Source organism: Haliotis rubra, unplaced genomic scaffold (assembly GCF_003918875.1).
Source record: "Haliotis rubra isolate DU_JTF1 unplaced genomic scaffold, ASM391887v1 Scf497, whole genome shotgun sequence".
Taxonomy (NCBI): Eukaryota; Metazoa; Mollusca; class Gastropoda; order Lepetellida; family Haliotidae; genus Haliotis; species Haliotis rubra.
Window position 1 is genome coordinate 525,076 of NW_025767187.1, and position 21,624 is coordinate 546,699.

The 21,624-nt window shown below is 41.6% G+C and overlaps 1 protein-coding gene across 1 annotated transcript in view; it reads left to right on the forward strand.

Moving 5' to 3' along the window:
* The window catches only part of LOC124291566 (laminin subunit alpha-like), a 95,297-nt gene extending 74,112 nt beyond the window's left edge, over window positions 1–21,185 (forward strand). Inside the window, 18 exon segments of the mRNA XM_046728586.1 lie at window positions 6,084–6,235; window positions 6,440–6,604; window positions 7,014–7,144; window positions 8,220–8,367; window positions 8,757–8,881; window positions 9,623–9,963; window positions 10,875–10,968; window positions 11,502–11,619; window positions 12,391–12,537; window positions 12,973–12,979; window positions 13,790–13,946; window positions 14,277–14,466; window positions 14,735–14,899; window positions 15,042–15,195; window positions 15,621–15,748; window positions 17,749–17,848; window positions 18,140–18,262; window positions 18,493–21,185. Coding sequence (XP_046584542.1) covers window positions 6,084–6,235; window positions 6,440–6,604; window positions 7,014–7,144; window positions 8,220–8,367; window positions 8,757–8,881; window positions 9,623–9,963; window positions 10,875–10,968; window positions 11,502–11,619; window positions 12,391–12,537; window positions 12,973–12,979; window positions 13,790–13,946; window positions 14,277–14,466; window positions 14,735–14,899; window positions 15,042–15,195; window positions 15,621–15,748; window positions 17,749–17,848; window positions 18,140–18,262; window positions 18,493–18,632 — 2,585 coding nt within the window. The 3' untranslated portion in view covers window positions 18,633–21,185.
* The last annotated feature ends 439 nt before the right edge of the window (window positions 21,186–21,624 follow it).

The following is a 21,624-nucleotide window of genomic DNA, read 5'->3' on the forward strand; positions in this document are numbered from 1 at the left end:
ACCAGCCTTTTCAGAGGAAGGGAAGTCAGCCCCGGCTTCCCAGCTATAATTCCTCCGAGCCCTTGTTGGTACCAGACCAAGCAGTCGGAGTACTGCCGAAGTCAGGTATTCAATGTCTCATGCCACATATCCCTGTGGGTGGTCGACTTTCCCCTCTTCCTGTCGGAATGGGAAAAGTCACGCCCAATCCCCTGGGTCCTGTCCACACTCAGGGAAGGCCACATGCCACAGTGGAAGCGAGACCCACCCCTTCTCCGGGATCCGTTGCACTCCAGTGCCGGCTGCCCTAGAGAAGGCGGAAGTGCTCGCGTCGAGGTCCAGTCGATTTGCTGGACAAGGCAGCCATAGAGGTGGTTCCTGTGGGACAAGAAATGTTGGGTTTTACTCAACTTATTTCTTGTCACCAAAAAGGGCGGAGGGTTCAGACCTATTCTAAACCTCAAAGGTCTGAACGACATGTTAGAGGTACCGCCCTTCAAGATGGAAACACTGCGCTCGGGTGATTTCGATCTGTGGAGAAGGAGATTGGCTCACGCCATTCGACCTCAAAGACGCGTGACTTCCATGTCCCTATGCACCCCGAGTTCAGGAAATACCTAAGGTTTTCCTTCGACGGAGGTGCTATCAGTTTCGGTACTCCCTTCGGCATCTCCACAGCGCCCACGGGTGTTCACCAAACTCATGCTAATTCCAGCTCAGGTAGCCAGGTCACAGGGCAGGTGCTGTCACCCGTACACCTAGAGCGATTGGCTCCTTAGATGCGCTTGCCACTCACTTGAGTCGAGTTCGCGACACTTTCTGTGATGAGTATTCTCACCAAGTTGGGCTGGATTATCAACCTCAAGAAATCAGAACTGGTTCCCACCCAGGATCTGGTGTTCTTGGGGCGAGATTCGAGACAGCGAGGGATAGTCTCCCTGTCTCGGACCGTGTCACCAAAGTCCAGAGAGTTGTGTTACAATTTCTCGAGTTCCCCAGGGCCTCGGCTGGGACTTGGCTCCAGTTGCTAGGCAACATGGCGGCAACGGTGGACATCGTTTGGCGAAGGCCAAGTTGAGGATGCGACCCATTCAGCAGGCTCTAGCTTCAATGTGGGTCCACACCCAGGGTTACGAGTTGATTCTCCACACTCCAGGGTGGCTAATTCCTCATTTACGGTGGTGGACACTGGCAGGGAATTTATCCAGGGGCTCCTTTGGACATCCCATCGCCAGATCTCTCTCAATTCAGACGGACGCTTCCCTCACAGGGTGGGGGCGTGGGGCGCCAGTCGGGTCTCAGGCCTGTGGTCACAGAGCGAGAGCACAACTGCACATCAATGTGCTAGAATTGAGAGCAGTCAGGTTGGTGTTCAAACGACTTCGGGAGCAGGTTCAAGGCCGTGTGGTCCGAGTCGCCGAGATGGACAACCAGGCGGCAATGACCTACATCCTGAAGCAGGGCGGTCTGGTTTCCCGTCTCTTCTGCAGGAGGCATGGCAGTTTCTGCTCTGGTGCGACCAGTTCGACATACGGGTGATGCCTGTTTATCTCCCTGGGGCAGGACAACGTTCGAGCAGATGCACTTTCTCGCCGTATCCTGGCCCCACTGCGGTGGATGCTCCATCGGGGATATTGGGGCTATCTCCCAGTTGTTCGGTCGCTCCAGGTGGATCTGTTTGCATCTGGGGGACAAACCAGATTCGGTGTTTTGCTCGGATACCGGATCCGAGCCATCGCCCAAGGCGCTTTCCAGCTCGATTGGACGGACAGGGTTCTGTGGGCGTTCCGCCACTACCCTGATTCCCAAAAGTCCTCTTGCAGCTTGCCACCCAACCAGCTCGACTTGTGCTCCTTGCACCCCTTTGGTCGGCTCAAAGCTGGTTTCCGTACTCTCTCAGGTTTCTGGCTCAGCCTCCTGTACTATTACCCTTTCGAGCCGGATTTACTATCCCAGAGCGGGGCCGCACCGAATCCCAGGATTCAGTGGGTGGCCTGGCCTCTGTCGGAATGCTTCCTCGCTGTGGCGGAATTCCTGCACCAGTTGCAGACACAATTCTGGCCCGGCGGAGGGATTCGACAAAGCGTTCAGTATGAGGATAGATGGGCCTGTTATCGCAGCGCTGGTGTGTCGGCAGAGGGATTCTTGATCCCTTTTTCTTCAGCTGTAATTGAAGTACTGGAGTTCTTGCAGTCTCGGTTAGAAGCCGGTTTAGCGGCGTCTACTATCGGGGGCTACTCCACGGCAATCTCTGCCTTCCATATCCCTGCCGACGGTGCTCTCTTGGGGCAGCACCTCTCTAGTACAAGCTTTTAGCGAAGGCGTGGACAGAATCCGTCCGACTGTCGGCGGATTAGTCCCCGATGGGACTTGTCAATCGTTCTTGATTGGATGTCCGGTCCTCTCTTTCACGATCTGTGCGTCTCTTTCACTCCAGCTGTTAAGTTGGAAGGCTGCCTTTCTTGTGGCGGTAGCGTCTGGCAGGCGGTAGGTGATATCCATGCGATGTCAGTGGATCCTGCTCTGACTGTCTTTCACAAAGACAGAGTCAGCATTCGGTTGCCAGACTCCTACCGTCCTAAGGTTGCGAGTACAGCCTTTCATATAACGGCCTTATCGAACTGCCAGCTTTCACTCAGCCTCCATCGTCCGGTACCTCTCCGGCGTGCTCCGTCTTAGATGTCCGTAAGACTCTCAAGGCTTATATCAAGCGAGCGGCTGCTATCAGGAAAGATAAGCAGCTGTTCTGTTGTTATAAGCGGTGGTAAAGGCTGGTCTTCAGCCGAACAAGCAGACCATATCTAGGTGGCTTGTCTCTGCCATTTGTTCGAGTTACTCTTACAAAGGATTAACCATCCCTCAGGGTTTAAAGGCTCATTCGATTAGGGCAGTGGTGACATCAAAAGCATACGCTGCAGCACTGCCCATTGAGGAGATCTGCTCAGCGGCTATCTGGAGCCGACCGAGTACGTTCATCCGCCACTATCAGCTGGACAAACACTCACGGGAGCGTGCTTGGTTTGGCCAGACAGTTCTCACCAGTGGACAGTGTCGTGATTCTCTAGCCGAATGAGCCTTAGAAATCACGTTTGCTTTTCTCATGGTGTAGGTGTTAATAAATTCCTCATTTTTTATCGGTGGTGGTATCACTTTGGTGGTGGTTTTTACCGTATGTAGCGATTATCACTCGCTACAGTCACTGTGTTCATCCCTGCACCACGCTTCGCTGGTTTGGGTTGCTGAGGGATATATATTGGACTCGCCCATACTTTCCCTCCCATTTTGATGGTTGGGGGGTGGGACTTGCATCAGTCTTTATAAATTCCACCAATAGCCTATCGGCTAGGCTCCTTTTCCCCCGCCTTGCCACGCCCCCGCCTGATTGACATCAGCGGTCAGGTGACTAGGTGAGTGTACTTTCTCTCTCTCTCGGCGGCTGTGCCTTCGACTGAACTTTGGGGGTATGTTAGGCAGACAGAATGCAGCTCCCGACTCAACATCGTTGGGAGTCTGTCTTATGCTTATATGTACCCCAGGAGGACTTCTTCTGAAAAGAATTTTACAAACCTGGAGAGGTTATGAATTCTTTGAAGAAAAGTCCTCCTTTGTAATCTGACCGCCCACCTCCCCTCATTCTGTCTGACCGTTCAGCATGAAAAGTGAGGTTCGAGGAATTACACAGCCAGAGTTACCTGCTCTTGGCTGTAGGGGGCCCTCTACGGGGCCCTGTAGGGGTGGTCTCACCACACATAACGAGTTTTTTGTTTGGTAAAATATTTTATTGAAATATTGTTACAACTGTCGTAGGCTTTTAAAATGGACATTTTAATGCTTATATGTACCCCAAGGAGGACTTTTCTTCAAAGAATTCATAACCTCTCCAGGTTTGTAAAAATTTATGATGAGAAGTGGAAGTGTTTTGAGGGATATCCAGAGTCCAGAGGCATTTTCAATTTCTACTTCACCTCAAAACGTCGCTGAATTTCTTCAGCATTTCCTTTCTAGGAAGGGACCACTTTGGCCACTTACCTTGCTGCTGTCAACTCGGTATTGGCTACCACCACAGGATCTAAGGTCTCTACGGTTCCTGAGCTTCAGTATTTGCTCTGGTCCTTCAAGTTGGCTGATCAGTCTACGAAATTTAGACCTCCTGATTTAGATTTAGATTTGTCTGTGGTGCTGCGTCATTTGGCCTCGACGGACTATGAACCCCTAGATCAGAAGGATTTTTAGAAGATTTCCTTCAAAACATTCTTCCTTGTGGCCTTGGCTACAGCTGCTCGGATTTCTGAACTCCATGCTTTGGATGTTAACAGAGTCCAGTTCGAAAGGAAGAAGCATGGCAAAGTCTTCCCCGGTCTCCGCTGGGACTTTGTAGCGAAGAATCAGATGCCTGGACAACCTGATCGTATTTTTACCATCCCACTGTTGTCCATGATCCTTGGGCCTCACGACATTGAAGACCCGCAGATTTGCCCTGTTAGGGCTTTGAGAATTTTCCTTGCTGCTTCTAAAGATTGCCAGCATCTCCACAAGCACCTTTTCATTCCGTTATCTTCAACATCTAGGGCAGAAGTGTCTCGCACCCCATTATCCTTTTGGATGAGGGCCACCATCTTACGGGCTTACACCTTTGCTGGTTTACCATCCCCGACAGCTTCCAGTCCACATGAGACACGGGCGTTAGCTTCTACTATGGCTCTGCATAGTAACTGTTCTCTCCACGCCATTATGGAAGGGTGTTTTTGGCGATCAAGACTCGATTCTTCTCCTCCCACTACCTTCGGGATCTTTCGGTCAAGGAAAGGTCTGTACCAGTTTGGACCACTTGTTCTAGCACAACAGCTGCCCACGGCCCAACAACGCAGATAAGGAACGGTACCACGCGGTTGCTGCTTCCCTGTATTTTCCGGAATATAAGTCTGAACTTATTGTCTGCCTTATGTTCTTATTGCTTATGGATTAGAACTACTTCACTTAGTTTTATACTAAGACATGGAGATACTACCACCCGGTGGTTGGATGAATCTGGAGCACGGTTCTGTATCATGATGTGGAAGGGTTCGACATTTCACACTTCCTGACCTCTACTTTTTGAAGCAGTTACGTCAGTGATGTGTGTCACTCCTGAATTCCAGTGGATTTCGTTGCGTTCTGGCTTCGAAGTTGCCAGGCTCATCCTTTCACTAAGCTTATGTAAAGGAGTGGGGTCAATTTGATGTTGACTGGAACTGAACGTTAAAACTGTGAGCTTTCTGAGTTGTGCTTCTCTTTCACCACCTCTGGTCGGTGTCTGTGCGGGTTTTCTCAAAGCAGGGGCAGGCCCGATTATTGTCAAAAGACTTTTATTTACGGGGGTACTTTGTAAATTGTGCCAACACGAGGCCTTACTTGCCGAGTTGCGTCCTTCCGTTCTTCGGAGGTTGCAGCCAAACACCACATCGCTCGGGAGCACCCATCTCCCTGGGAGACGTTGTGCTTAGTAAGCCAAGGAGTTCAGGAGAACTGATCACAAGCATAGGAGTTGAGCTAGTCGTAACAGGCCTCCCTTGTGCATCGCTATCTACGGTTGTTTCCAGTCTACACAGTTCCTGCTGTTCACACTGTCAAGACATAGGGAATCTGCGTTGCGCTGTCGAACCGTGGGATAAGTGCATACCGTGAGATAGGATAAGTTTAAAAATTGGAAAATTTGAAGTATAAATAGTATATTTATATACTTATCCTATCTCAAGCGATGGATTCCCGCCCAACCTCCCCGCTATGCAGATTATCCAAGACCAAGATTATCCTAGTGGCTCCAAGAAGGAGAATGATGATTCAAAGGTGGTCACGTGGGTAGATAGTGGGGAATGCTGCATGCTTTGGTTGGGCAGCATGGAGTGCATGGGCGAATGTGTGTCAAAGCAAGAGAGAGAAGTGCATACCGTGAGATAGGATAAGTATATAAATAAACAATTTATAGTTAAAATTTTCCTGTAAATCTTATGATGTGATGTCCATGTAATTAACCACTGGTCCAGGTTGCCTGCTATCATGACCTTAAAATATTTCTGGTTATGGCTTTAAGAGACAATCACTAGAGGATCATGATACTGTTTCAGTGAACAGTGCAAGAGACATCAATCGTCTGACCCTCCTTTTGGCTCCCCTGAAAGAACAGGCTCGCAACATGACAGGTTTCGGCAACAGGGTCAACCTCAACATGGCAAAACTCAAAGAGAAGATAGCACTGGCCAGAGACGAGGCTAACAGGGTAACATTTGTTGAAATAATGATCTCTCAACATAAAATCATGAGCAATTTATTCATCATTCTTATTCCAAAATGTAGAATTGTCTCTAAGTAGGATTATTAAATTCATTCTCTCTGGTTGAAGTGAGTCCAGTCATCGAAGCATGTAAACAGGCAAGTACAATAGCATTTTTTGTAAGAAGTTGGTTTTGGTCCTTTTTGACAGATCCGAGTTGGAATCCGATTCTTGGGCAACACATCTCTGACTCTGCGTAACCCAGCCAATCTGGAGCAAGCAGGGTCCTACAGCAAGATCTCCCTGTTCTTCAAGACCAGCCAAGAAAATGGTATGCTCTACTACATGGGAGGAGACCAGAGATCAGGCAGACAAGTGAGTCAACTGATTGCTTTTATGCATACTCAAATGTTCAGTCAGTGCATGACAAGCCATGATTCTTTGAAATAGGGCTGCATTTGGCTGGGATGTCCAGGAGGGATAAAAGTTATGGTAGAGCTCTGTTCCATTGATAGTTCTATCACAAAGGCTTGTCTCATCTTTGTGGACAGTCTTGTACCCAGGCCACAGTTGCATTGTCTGAATAAGATTGCCTCCTTTGAGGTGATAATAGAGTCAAGTCCCTAAATTCCTACAAGAAGACTTGAAATACACAATATACATGCTGTATGTGAAAAACCATAGCTGACAATCAGTACACACATATGCAAAAAAAATTTGGAAGATTCAGTTGAAAATCTGCTAATTGTTTTTTTATGGCCTAAGACTTGTGGTTTTGTTTCAGGATGACTACATTGCCCTGGAAATGTTGAATGGCCAGGTGGTGTTCCGGTTTGACCTTGGATCTGGCCCTGCCAACATCATCAGCTCTGGAACCTACAATGATGGCCAGTGGCATCAGATCACTGCCACAAGGTCAGGACATAGAGATTACTAGACAAGAATGTCTGTTTTACTTATTTTATGAAAAGAGTGCCAGAATTCTTGTATTTCTCAATGCAAAAGCAAAGGTAATGCATGAATTCTTACATGAGTTGAGATCCCTTGAAAATCCTCTTTTAGAAAAATTCACCAATCACAGCCATCGTCCCAGAATATCATAGTTGTCAAATGAGAAAAACAATCTTCAGCTGTGGCATTGTTTCAAGTGTAATGTCATTCAGAGTGTCAAAACAGATTTGAAAGATGTCAACAATGGCATTTAGATGATGGAAAATGTACTGGTATACGCCAAATGATATTTGCTAAAGTCTACATGCAGTTTTCATGAACTTATTTTTTTATATAATAAAAGTTATAATAATAGTTTCTCTGGCTCTGATAGGACTGGGATTTTGAACAGATTCCAAGCCACATTTGTTGATAAATGATTAGGTCCCAAGTCAAAGAGGGTACCAGATGGATTTGGTCCTGGGACTTTATCATACCCCAATAGTACAGATTGTAGTGCATGATATCAAAGGATTGTCTTGTCCAGATTTGAGGGGATGTTTTGTAGCCCAATGGTTAAAGCATTCACTCATCACGCCGAAGGCTCGGGTTCGATTCCCTGCATGGGTACAATGTGTGAAGCCCATTTCTAGTGTCCCCAACCATGATGTTGCTGGAATATTGCTAAAAGTAGTGTAAAAACCACTTAAGCTAACTTTGTCCAGATTTGATTATTTACATGCAGTCATCACAAATCTGGAATATTGATCAGTTTGACATGAAACAACGTTTCTCATGTCATTCATTACATGACAGTACATGTTCATCATTTTCCCACAGAACACAGTATCATATTTTTGTGCAAACTTAATCTGATGTAGGGATATTTTTCTAAGGTCCAGGGCCTAGATTTTCGAAACTCTCTTAGAGCTAAGACAGTCATAAGTGCCATTCATTGACATTAACTTACGACTATCTTAGCGCTAAGAGAGCTTCGAAAATCTAGGCCCTGCTCTATTGTTACATGAACACAATATATGTCGGTGTCTCTTGTTTTCAGGATTGGCAAGACTGGCTACCTGAAAGTCCAGACGGACAAACAGGATGATGACGATGTTGAGGGCACTTCTGATGGGACGTTCACTGTTCTGGGACTTCACCCTGCCACTGCTGTCTTCTACGTGGGAGGGGCACCTCTTGGAATGGTGGTAAGTAGTCTTGGAATATGTGATAAAGGGGATCACAATATTTATCATACTTTGCAGAGGATCTTATTAACTATGCATTGAAGGGGCGGTTAAAGTTTTCGCTCGTCACGCCGAAGACCCTGGTTCGATTCCCCACATGGGTACAACGTGTGAAGCCCATTTCTGGTGTCCCCTGCCATGATATTGCTGGAATATTGCTAAAAGGGGCTTAAAACCAGACACGCTCACTCTCAATGCAATGACTGATAAAAGTGCCTTTGAAGGATTTAGTGCAATGGATAAACACTAGTATGTTTACATGTTTCTACTGATAAGTGTTGGTTTGAGCATAATGACTGTATTTTATCATGAAGTAACTTTCAAGAAGTTGCTATTTTCATGTTTTGCAGCTCCCAAGTAACATTAATGGTCAGAGGTACATTGGTGTCATGGAGGATCTCAAGTTTGATGAGCAGTCTCTAGGACTCTGGAACTTCATTACTGCAGATAACAACTATATTGGAGAGAATGAACGGTATTTGTCCATTGCACATGCATTTTCTTACTATGAATCCAGTTTTGGTTCTACTGTGAGCAAAATACTAATATTTTCAGTGCACATGAAATCTCCAAATCATCATCATCATAATCATCATCATCATCATAGTTTTGTTTTGATCTGGATAGAGTACATTGATTGGCTAGAGTAGGTAGACCAGGTTTACCATGAATATGATGAATGTTTACAGGTAGGATGTCTTTAGCATAAAGATCCTCTGCTGGATATCAGATTAACTTTCAGGATGCTGTTGGCCTATAAGGTCCTCATTTACATCTTATAAAATATCATGGATATTGGATGACTTTAACAACATACACTACAGCTCAAACTTCTTGTTCTAATGCCAACTTTCAACCCACGTTCATTGTTGGTAACCATGGCTGGATCAGTTGATGAAACAGGACCGTCATTCTCAGCGAGTAAAAGTTGAGGCTATCATCAGATAAAGCCATATGATAAAGATGTATTATACAGAAGTAACTTACTTATCATGCTGCTTTCTTAGGACAATAGGGGAGGTGGGGTAGCCTAGTGGTTAAAGCGTTTGCTTGTCATGCCAAAGACCCGGGTTTAAAAGTGGTGTAAAACTAAACTCACTCACTCTTAGGACAATAAGTGTGCTGTCTGTGTACCATGATTGTGCCTTCTTTAACATTGCTCTTTATTATTTTATTCATTTTTTTCCCTCTTATTATTTTATTCATTTTTTTTCAGAGATGTGATGAAGAGTGTCAGCTCAAATGGTTTGCGATTCAATGGCAAGGGATATGTGATCCTCAGCAAGAAAGCCCTTGGACTTCGGCCAGACAAAGCAATCGATGTCATCTTGAAGTTCAAAACATATGCAGAGAATGGTCTCCTGGTGTACATGACTGATAACAAAAAGGACTTCTTGTCTCTGGAGCTCCGAGATGGCAAGATCTTCTTCCAGTTTGACCTTGGCAGCAATCGTGCCGTTCTTATGGCTGACAACAAGTACAATGATGGGGATTGGCACCAGCTTCAAGCCAGTAGAATGAACAACAAGGGACTGCTCAAGGTGGATGGCCAGACAGGTCAGACTTCCTTCAGTTATTTTCATGTTGTGTTTGTTAGGTCACATTATTATTGGGGAAGTGAGTTAGCCTAGTGGTTAAAGTGTTGGCTCATCACACAGAAGACCTGGGTTTAATTCCCCACATGGGTACAATGTGTGAAGCCCATTTCTGATGCCCCCCAGTGTCATATGGCTGGAATATTTCTAAAAGTAGCATAAAACCATACTCGCTCCCATTATTATATGGTTTCTTTTGTCACTAGCAGCGCTGGAATTTGAGAAGTGTAACATGTCTTTGTCCTAGCACTTTCTGTCATTGTTATCAGGCAAAGCATAATGTGCATCGTATAAGCCTCAGAAGAAACAAAATAAAATTTTTTCCAAGAAACACAATGCATTGGTATGGCTGAATGGTTATTGGTAATTGGTTATGTTCTTAGCTCAGGAACTATTGCCTTAGAGCTACCACTGTTTTTGTCAGATAGCTTTGTAAAGATTAACAGGGATGTAATAGAAATTCTACCAATGTCCAATCAATAGCCACCAGGCATTTTCAAATGTGTACAAATATAGGTTACAATATTCAAAGTATGTGTGACCTTTTGGATAAAGGACTCGATGTATTTCCACTAACTGTCCATTTGAGGTTTTGGTTTTCCTGTGTTCAGTTTGAGAACCCAGTTGAAAGAATGGACTCAGTCGTGTGTTGTTTCACTCATTATCTTGCCTAACATTTAATTGGCATGGTAGAATGGAGACAGATATACTATGTATTAAGTGCAAAGTTACCTGTAGATTTAAAAATACAAAAGTTGAACATTCTAATCTCATTTGCATGTCTGTTTCTCCAGATTAAAAGGTAATAGACTTCTCATGGACTTAAGATTTGATTGCACTAGACAGTAGAAGTATTCTATGTTCTACCCACAGTTGACCAAGGAGAGGCTCCAGGTAATCTCAAGCAGCTGTCCATATCAGATGACATCTTCATAGGAGGCTACAACGAGATCCTGGTACCCACAGAGTAAGTCACACACCACACACCTTGATACGGGGCAACTTCAAGGTGTTGAATTATAGGCTTACAAATGTTTGGTCAGTTTGGAGAGGGGTTGTAGCCCAGAAATCTAAAGTGCCCTAAATTGTAGTGCAATTGATCTGCCTTGATTTTGTCAGCACGTCTGTTCTCATGGATGTCTCCAAAATGGTTAAGATATAAGATTCCTCCCATGATAAGCTGATATGTTGTGAAAAAGTAAATTCAGTTCAATACAATATCGTGCCAAACTTAGTCACTGAATGTGTTAAAGTCACTTAAAATGTGATTGTGGAGAAGTGTAGTGAGGGTTTTAAGGAGAAACGTCAATAGTAAATGACAGTCCGTCATTGTTACCACAATGACAGTATATCAGCTGATGCCTTGTGTAGGAGGTTGACGTTGATTAGGTCAAATATGAAAAATATTTTTTTTGTAATGTTCATACAGGAATATGAATTGAGTGGAGATTAGACCTGTTTTAGATTTAAGTGATTTGCAAGTGGTGTGATATATTTCAGTGACGTAGCCACTAAAGGCTTTGATGGCTGCATAAAGGACATCCAGTTTGGCACTCAGACCTGGGACTTGAATGACAACAAGAGAGCTATTGGTGTCGCCAGAGGCTGTCCCGAACAGGCAAGTCCACAGATAGCTAGGATCTTTAGACCCAGGTTGTCAACAGGTGCTTTTGACATTAGTTGATGGCAGATTCAAGATGTCACTTGAAGGGCTCAGGTTCATTTGTATCATGTGAGTGTAACTTGTGGTGTGGAACACCATGCAAAGCTCTCCCCTTGAAGATCCAGGTCAGAATTGGTGTACAGCCCTCCATACTTGTCATGACTTGTCATAAGAGGCTACTACATGGATAGTGATCAGTCAAGCTGAATTAGTTGATGCGGCATATAGATGTCATATAGATGGAATATTGTTGAGTATTGCATTATACAATTAGTATGTCAATAAGGGCAAAGGAACCATACAAGCCTGAGTCTTGTCATGCAATTCACCATTTACACTCTGTGGCATGTCTGAAAGACGAGTTTCACTCACAATTAATAAAATTGGTTATCCACCAGTCCACTATCACCCATACCATGGAAGTTCTCAGCAAGAGAAAACATGTTGTATGGATTGATCAGTATGAAAACTTAAATTACCTAGGTTTATTATTTGTTTACATGCGAGAAATATCATTTTGAATATTTTCAATATATCCATGGAGATTCATGTGGATAATGTGACAACTTAATCAATGTGATGAAAAGATTTCATAAAAATTAATCATTCTTAAATTCATTGACTGGTTTGTAAGAATCATGTCAAAATAGACATACTGTTTAGAGATACACTGTCAGCCTTAGAGTGTGAAGATATGTTTATTATTATGGCCATGTTTACCTGCAGATTGCCAGAGTCGCCTCCTTCACAGCTAACCGACAGGGCTTTGCTGCTGTTTCCTCGGAGAGTATTGGCCAGATGTTTGACATAACGTTTAAGATGAGAACATTTGAAAATGAAAGTCTCATACTATATGCTGCTAGTTCTGACCAGGTGAGCTATGACTTTGTCAGCATAAAGTATTTAATTCATCTTTAACTGTAGGAATAACAGTATAAGAAAAGAAATGGTCAGTAGAATTAGTTTTGCTGATTCTTTTTTTCTGTTTCTGAAAAAAAGAAACTATTTCAGTAATTTGTTATCAGAAACCGGGGTAGGAGTCAAAACTTACCTGAATGCTAAAAATGACAGTAGTACTACCAATATTCTTGAGGATTAACATTTCCATGTTAATGTTCTGTGGATATTGCTATTTCAAGCTAGAATGTTCTGTGGATATTGCTATTTTAATTGCTAAACTGGAATGTTCTGTGGATATTGCTATTTCAAGCTAGAATGTTCTGCAGATATTACTACTTTAAACTGGAATGTTCTGTTGATATTGCTACTTTAAGCCCTATAATGTTATGTGGATATTGGTACTTTAAGCTAGAATGTTCTGCAGATATTGCTACTTTAAACTGGAATGTTCTGTTGATATTGCTACTTTAAGCCCTATAATGTTCTGTGGATATTGCTATTTTAAGCTAGAATGTTCTGCGGATATTGCTACTTTAAGCTAGAATGTTCTGTGGATATTACTATTTTAAGCTAGAATGTTCTGTGGATATTGCTACTTTAATGTTCTGTGGATATTGCTATTTCAAGCTAGAATGTTCTGCAGATATTGCTACTTTAAGCTAGAATGTTCTGTGGATATTGCTACTTTAAACTGGAATGTTCTGTGGATATTGCTATTTCAAGCTAGAATGTTCTGCAGATATTGCTACTTTAAGCTAGAATGTTCTGCAGATATTGCTACTTTAAACTGGAATGTTCTGTGGATATTGCTACTTTAAGCCCTATAATGTTATGTGGATATTGCTATTTTAAGCTAGAATGTTCTGCGCGGATATTGCTACTTTAATGTTCTGTGGATATTGCTATTTCAAGCTAGCATGTTCTGCAGATATTGCTACTTTAAGCTAGAATGTTCTGTGGATATTGCTACTTTAAACTGGAATGTTCTGTGGATATTGCTATTTCAAGCTAGAATGTTCTGCAGATATTGATACTTTAAGCTAGAATGTTCTGTGGATATTGCTACTTTAAACTGTAATGTTTTGTGGACATTGCTACTTTAACCTAGAATGTTCTGTGGATATTGCTACTTTAACCTAGAATGTTCTGTGGATATTGCTACTTTAACCTAGAATGTTCTGTGGATATTGCTACTTTTCTAACATGATGTTCCTCCTCCTTGCAGCTGTGACTGAGACACCTGATATGTCTATGGCTGGTCAGTGTGCTCTCCCTGACCGCCCAGACATGATGGTTCAAGGACTCATTGACGGAATCAGGTTCGGGTCGACCTCTGATAGTCGAGAGGAGTACAAGAAACTGCCTTCAAGGTTCAGGATTAGGTCAGTTGCACACGTTATTGCTCCGACCAAAATATTGGTCTTGATTGTATCGTATTGTATTTGATTTGAATGGATTTGTTTCTTGCATGAAATAGACTGATTATTATATATATAATTGAAAATCAGAAGTAATCTTTGTAAAGTTTTCAATAGAAATATAGTGTATCGAGAATAAATCATGAGCTTAGGAACTGTAACATATCTTTATAGGTTGTCATTCTGGGAGTTCATAAATATTAAGTAACCTTGATTTTGTTTGAAATTATTTCTAGATTTGCTGACATGTAATCACATGATATTAGCTATCACAGTTGATTGTATTGTTTACAGGTCACTGTTTGAATGCCAGTTTAAGACCACAGCTGAGGATGGTATCATCATGTACATGGCTGACAGCCGCCATATTGATCACATTGCATTGTACATGAAAGGAGGCCAGGTGGTGTACACCTTCAACTGTGGCAGTGGTGCCGCAGTGGTAACAAGTCCCAAAAAATATAATGATGGACAGTGGCATAATGTAAGTGTTCATTACACACTTAGTCTCATTTTTTATGTTCAGTCACTGTTGTCTCAAACTTAGGCTTGCCTCAAAGGAATTATTTTATTTTATTTTATTTTATTTTTTATTTTTTATAATTTAGTGAAAGGTTTTGTCATAACAGTGTTTGACTGTATATTTCTGATATCATTCATAGAATTAGGACAGACCTTCTTATTATTTAAGTGAGGAAAGGTATCTCCTTGAGGGTACACTGTTAGCAAGTTTGTGTTGTTTCTTTTTTCAGGTGAGGTTTGCCCGGGCCCAAACACAGGGTAGTTTGGAGATTGATGGAGAGAGAGTAGGGGATGGACGGTCCTTGGGCCGTACCAGATCCATCAATGTACGGACACCTTACTTTGTGGGAGGCATTCCTATGGACCTGAAGAAGAAAGCTGCCAATAATCTCAAGGTATGAATTCTGGGAGATTGTGTTCAGTCTGTAGTAGAGTGCCATACAGCTTCTAGTCTAAAATTGCCTTCCCTAAAAATGAGTTATATTGTGATCAGTTTTGATCTTAACCACCCATTAATGTGAACATTTGTATTTGTAGGGTGTCTCTGGAAGTTTCATTGGTTGCCTGAAGAACTTCAAGCTGAATGACAAGATGTTTGGTACACCGGTAGAGACGACTGCTATCAAGCCTTGCTCAGATGCCATGGAGGCTGGTTCCTTCTTCACAGCTGATGGAGGATATGTCAAATTATGTAAGTTCACAAAGGAATGAAGAGCTGTATCAGTCTGGCACTGTAAAGAATTCACGAAGTAATGAATAATTGTATCAGTCTGGTACTCTGAAGGTTTCATAACTATGTGCTTTTGTTCCGAATGTTAAATTCTGCCAACAACTGAACCTCTCATCACACTCAATGGCCTATTGGACAAGTGGTGCCTATAGGCAGCGCTTTTATTGGTGTTTTTTCTTCTTTTTCTTCTTTTTTTGTCAATGGAAACACAAGGGAACATGACGGTTGACCTTATGATAAGACACGTTTTTTTTGTAGCTTTAGTTGAAGGTCTGATGGCTGAAGGAAGAATCATGATGCTCTTCATGTAGATGCGATTGCTTAGGACCATATTAAATATCTCTGCACAGAGTGTTCTCCAATGGCTATTAAATTAACTGTTTCAGATGACAAGTTTAAGGTTGGCCTTGACCTCCTGATACGTGTGGAGATCAAACCGAGGTCAGTCACTGGTTTGATTCTGGCAGTTCATGGCAGGGGAGACTACCTTGTATTGCAGATGGTAGATGGCAAGGTAAGCGAACTACTGCCATTGGGATATTTGCAGTTCACAAATTTCCAGTAGCTTACTCTTTTGCCAATATAGGTTAGTTCAATATTGTTCAAACATGCTAGTTGTTTGTTTGAACTTTATTTTCTATATGAATGCCAAACATCTTATGTGACCTAACGATTCAATTGACCACAGGTGCTTTCTGATCAGATGGTTTGTCATGATATGGGACCTTCATAAGGGGGACCTTCCAATTAGCTGGCTTGTCATGATATGGGACCTCCATAAGGGTGACCTTCCAATTAGCTGGCTTGTTATGTTATGGGACCTCCATAAGGGGGACCTTCCAATTAGCTGGCTTGTCATGATATGGGACCTCCATAAGGGGGACCTTCCAATTAGCTGGCTTGTCATAATATGGGACCTTCATAAGGTGGACCTTCCAATTAGCTGGCTTGTCATGATATGGGACCTTCATAAGGGTGACCTTCCAATTAGCTGGCTTGTCATGATATGGGACCTCCATAAGGGGGACCTTCCAATTAGCTGGCTTGTCATATGGGACCTCCATAAGGGGGACCTTCAAATTAACTGGCTTGTCATGATATGGAACCTCCATAAGGGGGACCTTCCAATTAGCTGGCTTGTCATGATATAGAACCTTCATAAAGGGGACCTTCCAATTAACTGGCTTGTCATGATATGGAACCTTCATAACAGTGACCTTCCAGTTAGCTGGCTTGTCATAATATGGGACCTTCATAAGGGTGACCTTCCAATTAACTGGCTTGTCATGATATGGGACCTTCATAAGGGTGACCTTCCAATTAACTGGCTTGTCATGATATGGGACCTTCATAAGGGGACCTTCCAATTAACTGGCTTGTCCTGATATGGGACCTTCATAAGGGGGACCTTCCAATTAGCTGGCTTGTCATAATATGGGACCTTCATAAGGGTGACCTTCCAATCAGCTGGCTTGTCATAATATGGGACCTCCATAAGGGTGACCTTCCAATTAGCTGGCTTGTCATAATATGGAACATTCTTAACGGTGACCTTCCAATTAACTGGCTTGTCATGATATGAAAGGGGGACCTTCCAATTAACTGGCTTGTCATGATATGAAAGGGGGACCTTCTAAGTAACTGTCTTGTCATAATATGGACCCTTCATAAAGGGGACCTTCCAATTAACTGGCTTGTGATGATATGGAACCTTCATAAGGGGGACCTTCCAATTAACTGGCTTGTCATGATATGAAAGGGGGACCTTCCAAGTAACTGTCTTGTCATAATATGGACCCTTCATAAAGGGGACCTTCCAATTAACTGGCTCGTCATGATATGGAACCTTCTTAACGGTGACCTTCCAATTAACTGGCTTGTGATGATATGGAACATTCATAAGGGGGACCGTCCAATTAACTGGCTTGTGATGATATGGAACCTTCATAAGGGGGACCTTCCAATTAACTGGCTTGTCATGATATAGAACCTTCATAAAGGGGACCTTCCAATTAACTGGCTTGTCATGATATGGAACCTTCTTAACGGTGACCTTCCAGTTAACTGGCTTGTCATGATATTGAACCTTCATAAGGGGGACCTTCCAATTAGCTGGCTTGTCATGATATGGGACCTCCATAAAGGGGACCTTCCAATTAGCTGGCTTGTCATGATATGGGACCTCCATAAAGGGGACCTTCCAATTAGCTGGCTTGTCATAATATGGGACCTCCATAAGGGGGACCTTCCAATTAACTGGCTTGTCAATGGGACCTCCATAAGGGGGACCTTCTAATTAGCTGGCTTGTCATGATATGGGACCTTCATAAGGGGGACCTTCCAATTAGCTGGCTTGTCATAATATGGGACCTCCATAAGGGGGACCTTCAAATTAGCTGGCTTATCATTATATGGAATCTTCATAAGGGGGACCTTCAGATAACCTGGTTTGTAACCCATGTATGTTCAACAGTTCCACAGTGTTTTGCATTGATCGTCTGTGTATGTTTTCAGATCATCCTGAGAGCAGACAATGGCATGGGGGCCATCACAGCTACTTTCACACCTTCCATGTCCACCTCTCTCTGTGATGGCCAGTGGCACGTAATCAAAGGTAAGACAATGCTTCCAGACATCCACCTCTAACCATTGTATGTCAACAGTAATTTTGACCCTAAAATATTGGTTTGGTAATTGTTTCTCATAATATTGAAGGTTGACACATGTCACTGTCACCTAAATTCACTGTGTCACTCGCTCATAATATTGAAATTTAATTGATAAGACTTGCATGTAGGCAACAAGTTTGCTCATTAGGTTTTGTGTTCAGGAGACTTGAAGTTGCATAAAATCCCAACTACACAATTCCCTGCATGTGAATGAGACTGTGTTATTTGTGCTTCAGCTATAAAGGCCAAAGAGATAGTGAAGCTGGAGGTTGATGGTGTCACTGCCCCCATTGGACAGGGCAAACCAGGAGTATCTGCAGCTGACACTAATGATCCACTCTTCATTGGTGGTGCACCAGGTCAGAAAAGTTACCTCCCTTTGTATGGTTCATGTGAAATCTAATACATATAAGAAAATAAGCAAAACATTACTTTAATGCTATTTTTTTTCTATTGTTTGCAAGGTAATGGTGACTTTGACTGTTTTTAGTAATTGTAAAAATTCTTTGGGGTGTGTATAATTATGTTGGTGGTAGAAAAACTCAAATGCGAAACAGAAACCTTATTGCATCCATGTTTGTTTCCTCAGACTACACTGCCAAGGGTGTTGATGCCAAGACCAGCTTTGTGGGTTGTATACGCAACGTGCAGCTTGATGGGAAGATGCAATACATTGGCTCTGGAAGTGCCATCGGCAGTGTCAAGATGGATTCCTGCCCAGTCAACTAAAGCTCAGCATAATATATCAGTTGCCATGGTTACATACATATAAAAATTAAGATGTTTAATCTCCTGATGATTGTGCAACACAGTGGGTGTCATCATGTGCCAATATTTCTGTTTGTCTATGTAGATTGTTTTCATGTGTTTTCAATGTTTTGTTGAAGCAGTGATTTGTTCATGCCCAATGCAGGGGCAAATGTCCCTCAACTATGATATTACTGAAACCTAACAAGCATTATGGGGTACACAAGAGCATGAACCAAATCAGACTGTAACATTAAGAAAGCATTGCTGGAACTTAGTGTTGTGTTGTATTACATGTTTTGATATGATGCAGATTTGCATTTGTGCAAACAACTGGTTGGTCTGATATATTTTAACAAGGATCAATTTCAGTGACATTTGATTAAATGTTGATGAATAAATAGGAGGAGAAAATGTTATTTTTAATTATTCAAACAAATTTTACTGTGAGGAATTCAGCCGAAATCACTTCGCTGGCTATCAAGGGGAAATATATGAAACATATTATCTTCCTATTTTCTTACTGACATTTAATACCTAAGCATCATACTCATATTTTGTATGTTTATCAACATATATAAGCATTAAATGAAACTCTGAATATGATAAAATCATATGTACAGTTTCTTTTGGTGGTCAGTATACATGTATCAGGTGGCAACTGAGCGAACTGAGGTCTCAGAAACTGATCAGTGGACCAAAACTTACATGCAGTGTTGTAAACAATAATGCCACGAAAAATTGGAATTTGAATTGTAACCATGGCAACCTGAAAATGCCCTGATGATTTGATCCCTACCTTCCTCCCTCCCCACCCTAATCAATATTTTGATGTAGGAGAGATATGTGACTGGTTCATGTCACAACAAAATTTACATCAGTGCTGTGATTCGTCCCACAAATGAAGATTTCAAATTATCAATTTGGGTGTTTCTGTTTTAAAGGAGGTACACCTTTTATTCAGGGAGTTTTATCTAAGTCATTTCCCACATCAAAATATTTATGTAGTTATAGTGTTCAGTATCTGACATCTTGTAGATATTTCTTTAAGCATATCAGGATATATCCTACTGTTCATGTATATTTTGTGGTATTGACAATTCAGTTTAAATTAAATATTCCACTTTGTTAAAGTATTTGGCGAATGATGACAATTTTTATGGATATACAACTTCTTTTATCACCTGAACTTCAAAAGTGCCCATCAAATAAGTATTTGGCATTTAAATAATATAATATTTGTTTCAGGAATGTATCAGTATTATTGATGTATGATGGATATATTTACAGCATATGTCCTGATATGCTGGGATTAAGTTTTGCTGTTTTAACTAACTTGTTCTTAGGCACTTTTTAACAAATTTACAATAAACATTTTTTCATTATTTCTTTTCTAAAGGCTTTTAATGCTTTTATTTCAGCAAGTGAATTTATGTTGGCATACATTCAAATGTCATATAATAGTTTTATTGATGGAATCATGATGAAATAATTATGCAAATTGAACTACTTTTGATAAGCTCCAGGCATTGATGTCAACTTAATCAATAAACTGTTGCCCTGTGTGAGTGTTTCTGTACACAGAATACCCATTTGGCACTGTGCAATTGAGGCATATCACTCTAACATTGTATTTATACACTCTTTCCAAAGTTGTGTTTTTCTGACTGAAATAATGTCTTATGATTTATTATTTTAAGTTTTAAAAATTACTTGATTCACCAAAGGCTCTCATAATACAATTTTTACTCCTAATATATAACGCTTCCAACAAAAGAAGTCATACGAGAACATTAAGATTTCTGTATACTGAGAATTGAAAAATTACAATTAGCTCAGTGTTAATGTGCTGAGCAAGCAGGTTTCTAGACACCATTTTACTGTTGTTTTAGTCATGTGTGTGCATTTATGTCAATTTGTACAAAAACAAAAGAAATCCACACTTTTTTATTTATGAATTCACCTTTTGTACTGCAGCATGCAAGAGGCCAGTAATTAATGGAACTTGTATTGTTGAACTATCTTTAACATGTCAGATATTCATGTATATAGTCACCCCCTGTTGGCATCAAATGGATGCACAGTCTTGTTCATCTCCATATATTTTAAATTTGTCAATTTTATGAATACATGTACTCTAAATGCAGACTGGAGATGAATTTTTAAATATAAATTTGTTTTAGCTGATTCTGCACACATTAACTGTGTCCAATTGATGCCACAGGTAATCCCCCTGTTTTCATGTTTTGGTACATTTAGTTAGTAATCCTCAAAATTCTGGTGCTACATTTTCTGGGTGTGCTTATTTCTATTACATGTTTTGATACTTTTATACATTTCAACGGGCCAACATTCTGTGATTTTACTTACCTGCTGCACATACAATGCATGTAACTAACTGAATGTACTAAGATGTCAAAACAGAAATAAAATTTCAGAAAAAAGTATGTGTATTTGTTGTTTGTGGATGTATGAATCTAGTGTTGTGGAAAGAGCTGAAAATAAGTTTAATATGTTACTGATCATACTGCATTGCTAAAATTGTAATGCCACAGCAAGATTTCTTGATACGATTACTAAAACTTCACATCGTTGTCACAGTAAACTGTAAAAACTGACATTCAAGCTACATCTTATATAGTTAAATGTCCTTCAAATATGCTAATATTAAAAGATTAGAAATGGTATGGAGAAGTACAGAAATAGTTTGAACAGTATAAAATCGTTGGCAAATAAGCAAAAAATCAACACAATCCAACAGAAGGTGCTTGATGGTCACAGGACTGTGACATGGAATTATTGAGGGGGATACTCTCCCTTTGATAGAAATGAGTATGAGGAGAGTCCAACATGACACCTTCAGATCACCACTTCATCTTGATGATTTAAACCAGAAAGGGCATGATAGGCTATCTGGGGTTGTATGACATGAAGCCTATAAGATATTGGTTCATTTAACTTTGCCATATATTTT